The sequence below is a fragment of the Zonotrichia leucophrys genome, chromosome 10, assembly GCF_028769735.1.
Source record: "Zonotrichia leucophrys gambelii isolate GWCS_2022_RI chromosome 10, RI_Zleu_2.0, whole genome shotgun sequence".
Classification (NCBI taxonomy): Eukaryota; Metazoa; Chordata; class Aves; order Passeriformes; family Passerellidae; genus Zonotrichia; species Zonotrichia leucophrys.
In genome coordinates, this window is record NC_088180.1 from 13,646,871 (window position 1) to 13,657,641 (window position 10,771).

Sequence of the window (10,771 nt, forward strand, 5' to 3'; positions counted from 1 at the left end):
TTACTTTCCAATTAAATATCCAGACTGCTCAACATGATTAATGACAAAACACAGACTAACAAGATGAATTAAGAATTATTTGCTTTTGATCTTCTATCAGGAACCATTGCCAAATAAACAAAGGCATAAACCTGTACATAGAGCATTCCTCAAAAAGAACCCACCACAACAGCTTCTCTATCAGGTTGAAGAAGAACCTGAGAATCTGAACTAATCACCAAGTTTGTGAAACTCAAGTGCCTTGAGTTTCTGCTCTTTCTCAAAATACAGTCTTCGGTGGCCAGATATACCACATATTCTGTTCAAGAAGAGAGCAGCTGGAATTTTAGACCAACCCAGGAGATGGAATTGCAGTAAACGTTTATGGTGGTCCTACCAGCAAGACAATATCCAGGATTAAGGATAGGGAAAAAAAAAATCAAACTGCCTGCACTGGGGTCTAGGGCACATTTGCAGTTGTATCTCTTTCATGCCTCTCCATCATTCTCAGAAGACAAGGCAAGTCCAGTACTGGGGATGACCTGAATACATCTCCTCTCTTTGTCTAAACAGCAGAGTAATGCATATATATATATACACACACATATATATATAACCCTATACTCAAAGCCTAATTTGAAGTTATGTAACGTACAGCCTCTTGACTTATATCTTCAGCATTTCCAGGGTCTTCATATTCTCCTTGGTCAATCTGACACAATATCTGATTAAATATATTAAATATGGCTTTTAGCTTTACATGTGCTCTTTGATCACCTTGGCATTTCTCTTTTCACTTGCATGAGCTCTGCTTCCCATAGCCAGTAAAAATCTCCTCAGCTCCCACTATGAGAAAAATATATGATACAGGAATCACTTCATGGCCATGGCAACAGTGCCATCAATATTCCTGCATGTTTCAGGCTCATCCCTCCCCACCTCAAATCACCCCTGAGCACTTATCAGCAAAGAAAAGACACCTCTGGTATTCTCACTCCTCCTGGGTTTTGAGCCCTGACACCAGATAGCTCTGACTCCACTTGACAAATCTCTTTCAGCAACTCCTACCTGACCCTGCTTTAAATGCCCATTATGCCACTTCCAGGTTGCCCACTGCAGGCTCATCCTCCACTGCACAGAGAGAAATAAACATTTGCAAGACCCCAAATTTCTAGAGGCAAACATTTGCCACAGGTGAAGAGAACTTGCTTCTTTTTCCCTTCAATATGTGAGGAATCCAGATATCCACCTCAGGTGAAATAGAGTTACATGGGAGGATTTCCTCCCCTTAATGAAAAGGGAGATTATCAGCAAGCATTTGAGGCTCTGGAACTATCCAATAAGCACCAAACATGAGAAGAATTGTGATCAAATGTCAGAAGTGGGTAATGCTGGACATGAGCAAAGGCAGATAATTTCTGCATATCACATTTTCTAGTGAATTAATTTGGCACCATTCCCAGACCCTTTTTATTCACTTTCCACTTTTAATTAAGTAGTCAAACTTTACTGGAATAGCCCTATGCAGAAAGCCAAGTACTCTGAATACCCAGAGAAAGAATTTTTATTTCTGATGAATACTCACTCTTGTTGTAATCTTTCATACGAGGTTTATGCGAACACTTAGCATGAGCCAGCTCTGCTCAGTATGATAAATAGATGTACTCATAGAGGTTTGAGAAACAAAGACATTTTAACAGACTATCCAAATTGCTTCAATAAAACTGTGCACCAGCCTTTTAACAGCAGAAAAGGAAAACATAATGGAGGGAATGACCAATGCACCAGCCACCCCACCATTCGCCATTTTCTAAATGGCACAGGTCTTCCTCTTATGAAAGGAGAATAAACTCAGATTATCAAAGAGGCTGAAACCAAAACCCTCAATTTTCGGCATTAGGAGTCTTAGAAGGGCCTGCACAACATGAAGCCACAGATAACTCACGGTCTCCAAAGCACTGGTGAGGATATGTGACAACCTGGACAGAGTTGTGTGAAGGGACCAGCTCCTGGCTGGCCAGAGAGCAAACTGTCTCCCACTGTCACATCCCACAAGCCATCCAAACACAGAACAAGATGGGAAAACAAGCCACAGTGTTGAAAGGGGACACTGGAAAGTAGGAGAGGGGTGGAAGCTGTGGAACATACAGGGAATAATAAGGATGAAAGGTGAAAAGAGCAGTGATTATTGCACTGTGCGAGGCATCAGAGATGCTACATTAGAGAAGGTGTTGATGGAGTGAAGATTTGAGCATCCCACACAGACTCCTATCAGATATCCCAGCTACTGACATAAACAGAGCTGAGAAAAGCAGAACATCATCTGGCTTTATTTTAAACTGTCCCTGTAAAAGGTATCAGAAAGCCTTCTCTGCAGCACAGCATCATGAGAGATGGGAAAGACAGCCTTAAGTCTTGGATTTCACAGTGGTTAACTCAAGAGACCTCAACACCACAGAGAGCTCCATGTTTTTCCCATGTAGCTTTTACCTCAGATATGGATAGTTCTGGAGAGATCCACAGCCATGGCACCAGCAAGCTGAAGACCTCAAATGCCTAACTAAAGCCAATAAAGCCCATGAGTCACAGTCTCAGGGGAATCAGAGCTACTTGGCACGTACCCAGAGAAGGTCAATTGGAGCATGGGGAGACTATTTCTAAATACCCCAGAGCTTTGCCACTGGGAAAAATAAATAGAACTATGGATCTTGTTTCCACATCTTAGCAGGCTAAATAAATAGCTCTCACTATAGGGCACTCTCCAGGGCAGATTCTTAAAGTGACCTTGGCCCTGCTGCTGCCCAGGGCAGGAGAAGGCGGGTGCACCCACCAGAGCAGTGGTGCATTTTCAGTGCTGGATTCCTGGCAGCTGATCAGAGAGCCAGGCTAATCTCAGCTCCCACAGTTGCCGGCTGTTCCTTCACAGCAAAAAGGCAAGCCATGGTGGCACATAGTTATGAGGTGGAGAGAAGGTACCAAGAGCAAATACAAAGCGAGGGGCAAAGGATTGCTGGGACAACATGGGAGTTTTTCCTCTGTTGGCAGGTTGGAGGTTGGTGCTCTCTACAACTTATAGGCGAAAAGAAACAGATGCTTTTGCGACCAATACCACAATCCCAATTTCAGCATAGCCATAGCGGCTTTGGGAAGAGCTGCACCAGTGTCAGAGAGATGGGAGCACATGCTGAGCTAGACAAAGAACATGACCCCTTCTATCTTTTCTATCCTTTTTATCCCCAGCTCAGCAAACCCATCCATGAGCTCCCCACCTCAGTCACCTCACAAAGCTTTAGCTAGAGCAAGTCAAACCATGGAAGGACATTTTCTCCACATGTACCTACCTCCATTTCTGATGAGCTGCAAAGATGCTTAGGGCTTTCAGACTGCAGCTCTTCCAGGCATTTGCTAATGCTGGGAGAGAAGATCTGTAACCTACTCTACAGTCTGCTCTTCTGGTCTCAAGACCTAAGTTCTTGCCAAAAATATCTTCTAAAGCCACTTTCCACAATGAAAGCAGCACTTCCAAGTGAACTGCAAACAAACAGAGCCTCAACTGACTAATGAGAAACTAGTGCCTTTTAATGAGTTGCAATTGTGTTTTAACACAGAACAGGCTTGTGTGGTTCTTATGACGCGAAACAGGCTGTCTCCAGCGTGCCACTGAGCTTCTCAGCCGCCCCTAGTTATGAAACAAAAGGCTCAGCTCTGAGCCCTGGGCAGGCCAGCTGAGTGGCCACCAGGCTTCAGCTGATTTATGGCTCTTGTTCATTAGACCAAGAGTAGGTGGGAACCAAATCATCTTTTCATGTGAAAAGATTGTGTAAAGATTGTATGCACTATTTGCACACTCATGAAAAGTATGTTTTAAGAAGAGCATTAATATTTTAGGAAATAAAAATAAAATTAGGAAACTGAACAAGCAGTGAGAAAGCTCAGGTAGACAAAAATTAATGCACAAGACACCTTTTTCAAATGAAAAATAAAGTCAAGATTTTCAGTAATAGGTAAATAGCTATTAGGTTATCCCTATAGCTAATAGGTTATCCCATTAGCAATAAAATTGGATTTGCTGAGGGCAATCTGGGGTCTGTGTTCCAAATGGAAAAAAATTGTCCATAGAAGAATTCAAAAGAATCCTTGTACACCAGAACAAAGGGAAGTAAAAGCTAAATATTGCATATTGACAATGTGGAATCATTTAAACCAAAAGCAGCATGTTTCTCTGATTGCTTCCCTTAGAAGTGAGTATTTTAGAGCGCTTTACAGACTACATTTACAGCAACCCTCAGCAACACTCCCTGCATCTCCAAATGTATCTCAGCAAGAAGCCAGGCTACAAAGGTGTGACAGAGACCAAGGTTTCCACTTCCTCTATGGGAAACAGTCAATGGTAAATAAAGCACTTCTGCACAAAATTCATTTTAAAAGCCTTTAGTCAGCCAGTCCCATTGCTCAACAGAAAACTGATACAGGCCTAAATCCCATCACAAACAGATCCTGGTCTGTCACAGAAGCAGAACTAACACCGGTCTAATCACAGCCAACACTTCCACAGGAAGGAAAACAGGGAACTGAGTGCAATTTGCTTAGTTAAGCATGGTCTTGGACCCATCAATCACTTTTGGTTGCCTCAGAAGCCAAGCCCAATGTCTAACTCATTCTGGACACCCCTGTCATACACAGAACATGTCCACAGGCTGCCTAAATCTTAAAGTTATTACATGAGGCCTGATGGGAATGTTGAAGGATGCTCAGATATCCTAGGGATAATATCTTAGTGGTAATATTCTTTGGATTGGGTAATATCCAAACATTTGTGTAAGAAACATCCTGGTATCCCCATGCAGAGGAATCTCAGGTACTTTGTCTAACAGAGAACTGAAGCTGTGAAGCAGTTCCAGGTACTTGGCACTGTGCTAGAAATCCAAAAGCACAGGCAAAAGTGAGTTGGCTCCCACCAACCAGGCAGCTGCAGGAAATTGTGCATCTGCTGGGCCCCCTCAGTATCTTATTTAGAAAAGCAAACTGTCCAAAAAGTTGTGTATCTCCAGACATGTAGGCAGAGGAATGAGAAGAAAGGTGCACTTAGCAAACAACAGTGCTGTGTGTTGATGTGCAGCTTCAGCACTGGTGGCTGGTGGAAATTAATTCAAATTCCTTCCCAGTTGTTGTGTAACTCATGAAATTGAGAGAACTGGTATCAGTCTTTGATGGTAACAGCAGGATGGACATTATTTAACACATCCAGGGTGACTGGCCCCCATTTCAACCACAGCTAAGCAAACTGTGGCCAAACTGTTGTGCTGTGTCTGTCCATCCTTCCTACCTCGTGCTCTACCTGAAGCTGCTTCCCCAATAACCACCAGCCACGGACCTCACCCATGTCAGGTCCATGCAGAAGCCAGAACTGGCTGAATGCTGCCCTGCCCTTGCTGACACATGCCTCAGCAAGTAGGGACTGTGCCCCACAAGCCATTGCATGGCCCAGCAGGAGAACTGGCAGGTTCTGTGTGGCTTAAGCAAATGGGATTGTGTGGGCACAGCTCACAGCAGCAAATTCCTCCTCCTGCTTTTAAAGAGCAAGCCAGAGATATGTGTTTTGCTCTTATAAAGTTTGCCTTGAAAGGCATCTGAGGAAGTGGTCAGAACAGACAGCTTGGGGACTAACATTCAGCACTGAGATGAAGATATAAAATGGACTTGATGTCTTCAGAAAAGAACTATTTAAAATATGTGGGATGGCTTGAAAGCAGATACAAATTAATACTAGTATGAACTGTCATACTTCAAAAATATCATGATGACCAGGTCATGACCCTCTGCAAATGGAGGATGAGGCAGCACTGCCTCCATTCCACTCCATCTCCCTCCAGGCTGATGGTGGCAGGCAGTTCTGGCTGAGTGGGAGGCAGGAGTGCCTCGTCTGCTGCCAGCACATGCTTCTCCAAAGCCAGTTGTGTCTGGGAAATGAAGGAGGGTACCTTGCAATCAAACTGCCATCGCTGTCTAGGGCACACTACAAATAAAGGGCCACCAGCATGAATCATATGATGAATCACAGCATTAATGTGTCCTTCAGGGAACTATTTCTGCCTCTTAAAAAACCCTGCAGGTTTAAAGTGAGTGGAAACTGCATACACTTCTGATTCCTTTGCCTCTTCAAGTGGAACCAGAATTTTATTTCTTGCTGTCCTGGAAAGATGAGCTCCCTTGGGGCTACTGCCTACCTGACCGTCCTGACGTGCCTCTTGCTGTAGGGAGTGATGACTTTGAAAAGCAGCTCCATGGCTCCATTGATGCCCAGCATAGTTCCCGTGGTAACTATGGCAATAAAAGGAAAAAAGCAGTCAGCTCTGAAGGAGGCAGCTGGCAAACATTGCTTAGAAGAGATGTGGGGAAGAGTAGCTGCCCCTGGGGCTATGAGCTCTCTAGGCTCCCATCTGGACTCTACAGGTCCCCTTACAAACAATGAAAGTGAAGCACAAAGCTGTCTGTGGACACAACCTGAGCCAAAATCAGGTGCAAAACCAGTCCTGCAGCTCTTTCCCAATTTCCCCAAAGCCCCTTCTCCTGTAGACATTGTCTTCTCCAAAAAACAGATTATAATTACAAAAGGGTCTTCTCCTAGAAAAAAGTGACAGAGCTCAAATTTATCCTACATTTCCTACATGCAACTCAGTGAGGACAGTTCATTTCATAGGGGCCTAAAGGGCAGGGTTTGCTTTCTGTGCTGTTATTCAGCAGAGTGGAAGTGGGTTTGGGAGGCTTCTGAATGCTGTTTAATTTCATCTAGGCCAATTTTCCCTTTAATCCTTTTTAACAAACTAGTAACTTTTTTAGATAGATTTTTTTTCAATCAGTTTCAATACCTAATGCATAGCCTAGGTGTTTAGCCAGACCTCCCCACTATGAGACAGGATATCTCTGTGTAATGAAGGAACAAATCCAGCCCTGCAATATTAAATGGATGCGACCAAGGTGAAAGGATCAGTAATCAACAGCAGCCAGAAGGAGCCCTGGCTGCCTGCCCACTGCTGGGTTTTGGCTGTTTTGTAGATATCTCCCAGTGGTCATCAGAGAGCTGCCAGAGGGCTCATCATCTCCTGCAGTCCTATGGTGTCCCTGCCAAGCTGTCCTGTGATGGAAAGCCTCCCAGGCCTGCCAGCTACACTCACACTGGCTGGCAATTCATTAGAGCCAGGATGGTGGACAAGGCTGCTCAAACTCATCCTGCTCCAGAGCAGCCACAAGCATCTGGTGGCAGTGAAGGGAGCAGCCCAGAGTGGGGCATGAGGTGAGGCAAGGATTCATGTTTACTGCTTCCATACCTAAGCATTCCTAAGCATTCCCAAGAGTTTTGTACGGTTCTGGCTTCCTTTAAGTTCCACTCCATAATTTTTAAGGCTGAGATCATGTAATCCCCTGGTTTAATATCGCACCCCTACTGATTTTCACCTAACCTCCCCTGAGGCTTCCCAGCTGGGCCACAGAAGCCAGAAATTCAAAATTATTAATGGAGAGTGCTGGAGATACCTGGAGAGTAACAGATGCTCCAGCAAAAGTGCAGAGCTGGGGTTCTGGGCTCTGACATTAACAGAAAGGAGGGCAGGCTGCAGTGTGCATCCTAAAACCTCTGCAGAAACAGCAGCTGAGCTGAGTGCAGGTGCACTGAAGCAGGGAGCAGGGAAGGAGGCAAATCACAATTTTGAGTGAGAGGCAGCACAGGGTCACTGCACAGCTGTGAAACCCAAATAAAGGCACATTTCATCTTCTGGCTTTGGCTGCATTTTCAGCCACACTCAGACTTTCAAACACTGCTTATCGCTGGGAGAGCGGTTGAGTGTTGAGGCTTGGCTGCTTGCCTGAGGAAGCCCAAAGCATGAAGCCAGCTCCTGTCCAGGCAGAGGGGACCTGCAGGGCTGGCTGCCAGGAGAGCTAAATCTCAGGAGGCAGACTGCAGACAGGATGGCCATCAAGAATTATCTGCTGGGTGAGGGATGTAGGGAAGGAGAGGAAAGGGTTAGAGTGAGCAAAGGGAATTTGTGCTGACGAGCTCAGTGCTTTATAGCCTGTATGAATCTGTAACGATCCCGAGAGAGAATACTGGAAATCCCTTTGCTTGAGTCACTTAACATGAGGGCATTGCCAAGCAAGAAAAGCTGGGAGAATGAACATCTGAGGGGATACTAGCCAGAAGACCAGGATCTAATATCTGCTTCCTGGGGGACCTTGAATAAGTAACAGATTTCTCTCACTCTTTGCTTCTCCACCCTCCTGGAGCTGCTCTGAGGACCAATACAATCAACAATAGTGAGATATTTGGCTGTTATGGTAATGGCAACTGTATAGAGACTTCAGGTACCCAAGTCTCAGAGCAAAAGAATTGACTGCCTATATTCCAGAATAGGAGATCTTTGCCATGAATATTTTTCACTACAGCACTTTTATTTCCATAGCTCACAGATGAAATGCACTGTAAAGGCTGCATAGGCCCCTTGAGGAACACCTTTTTCTAAGGTTGTTCTGGCTTTTGTGCTTTTCTGTATATTAATGGTGCATGCAGGCACTAACCCTACCAGGAATCATGTTTCTTTGCATTGAAATGAGTAAAAGAGAACCCTGGTGGCTGTCACACAGAAGAAAAGAGGAAAATCCTGGCACTCACCATTAGAAGCACAAACCCTCAGCACCCAGAGGCAGTGGGTGAGGTGCAGGTGGTGGCCCAGGTGTCTTCTGGTCAAGCTCAGTATTATATCAGTGGCTTCTGCCTTCTGCACTTTAAGCCCAAACTTCCTATCTGTGAAAAGAAAATGAGAATTAAACTATCGTAAAGGCCAGGTCATTTCAGCTGTGCTGCTAAACATTATGTTTATTAAGCCTTGTAACTCAAAATCCTATAAGAAAGGCATTCAAATGTATCAATGATTTAAACCAATATTAATCTCACTGAAAATGGAAAAACATGGGGCTCACTTTAATTCACCATATACGAAACACAGAATAGTCTAGACTGAAAAAGATCTTTAAAGGCCACCTAGTCCAAAGCCCCTGCAATGAATTGCACTAGAGAAGGTTGCTCAGAGCCCTGTCCAGCCTAACCCTTAATGTTTCCAGGGATGAGGCATCCACCACCTCTCTGGGTAACTTGTGCCAGTGCCTCACCATCCTTATCATGAAATATTTCTTCCTTACATCTTCTCTCTTTCAGTTTAAAACCATTACTCCTCATCCTCTACCAACAGGCCCTACTACAATATCCGTCCCCTTCAGCTACTGGAAGGCTACAATGAGATAATCCTGATTTTGATTTTGACTCCCCTCCAGAAGCCCCCCAGCAGTACCTCGTTTTTGGCCCCCCTGCAGAAGCCCCCCAGCAGTACCTCGTTGGCCCACCCTGGCCAGCAGGCGCAGCAGGGGCAGGAGGGTGCCGTGGTCAGGCGGCTCTGTCCGGGCAGCCGTGGCCAGGGCCTGCAGCAGAGCCTCGCTGCCCCCTTTACTGACCACGTAGTGAATCCTCCGTCCAGTGCCTGGGGAAGAGAGCAGAGACAGCTCAGAGCATCCCCTCCCTGAGCCGCAGCTTGTTGTCTCATTTATCAAGAGTTCTAGTAGCATTACAGTGCAAGGATTCCATATCACCAGAGTTTCATACCTCCATGATGTTTCTCATAGGCAGTTCCTCTAAGCACTGACTCTTCCTGGTCCTTGCAGTAGTCATCTAACTCCAGTTCCCACCAATCCATTCTTTTATAACACCTAATCTTTGGTAATTGGTTCAGCTGCAACTCTTTAGGGGATAAGATTACATTTTGTACCACCTTCATTTACCCATACTGTATCCCCCTACAACAGCTGTCACAAGGCCTCAGTCTGCAAGGAGCACATGGAGCTTCTGTGGCCTTCAGGCAATATTTGAGTGCCATGAGCATTTGGAGAACTGGCCATGAATCCCTGGTGTCCCCAGCCTGGGGACATGGATGCAGCTGTGCGCTCTGCAGCTCCATGGATGGAACTGCATGGTGGAACTGTGTGCTCTGCTACCTGTTGTGGATGCCATGGGACAGAGAGAGAGGAACAGCAAGCGTTTCTCACAGCGGCCTGTGAGAAATTTTAGGGAGTTGTAAGGATGTTATAACTCGTTGAGTATAAACAATTTGCAGGTGATGTTTTTTACTTTGTTTTTCTGTTCCTCTCAAGGACAGTGTGTGAGGAAGATGTTTTTGTTAGTTAGCCAATAGAATAGAATCTATTGTACTACTCTACAAAACTGCGTGGTTCTTTTGAATAAAGCCTTCTTTCCCTTTTCTACAATCCTGTCTCTCACCTTTTCCTGCCTCAATCTCAGCACAAGAGCAACAACCTGTTACCACAACAGCCCTTGTCTCCCCAAACCCATGTGCTGCACAAGTTTTTCAGTGTGCACTGAAATGTGGCAGGGAGGAATGAGCCCAGACACCGACAGGTTTCAAAGCAGCAAAAGGCTCAGTGATCTTTTCTTAGATACTGGAAATTAAACAAGGAAAGAACTAAAGCTGCACTGGGCTTCTGCCAAATGAAAAGGAATCCTAGGGAAGCCTTGGGGACAGCTTTCAAATAAATGTGGGTCTCCAAAGGAACCACACTCTAACCCTGGGAGCCTTAGTGTGTTAACAAACATTGATCCAGCTCTGTGGCTGGGGATGCTGCTCCTTCGGTTCCTAGGGGAGAGCAGGATCCCCTGTTCCCCATGGAGGCCATCCTTATACCCAGCTGAGGAACAGGGCTCCAGGGCTCCAAAAGAGAGGCCCAGATGGAC

The 10,771-nt window shown here is 45.3% G+C and overlaps 1 protein-coding gene across 1 annotated transcript in view; it reads right to left on the reverse strand.

Moving 5' to 3' along the window:
- Positions 1-9,719, reverse strand: part of AGBL1 (AGBL carboxypeptidase 1) — a 244,763-nt gene extending 235,044 nt beyond the window's left edge. Inside the window, exons 1-4 of the mRNA XM_064722476.1 lie at positions 9,629-9,719; positions 9,360-9,506; positions 8,645-8,776; positions 6,207-6,300 (exon numbers count right to left, since the gene is read on the reverse strand). Of these exons, the coding sequence (XP_064578546.1) occupies positions 6,207-6,300; positions 8,645-8,776; positions 9,360-9,506; positions 9,629-9,719 (464 nt within the window). The remainder of the gene's footprint in view (positions 1-6,206; positions 6,301-8,644; positions 8,777-9,359; positions 9,507-9,628) is intronic.
- Positions 9,720-10,771: the final 1,052 nt, after the last annotated feature.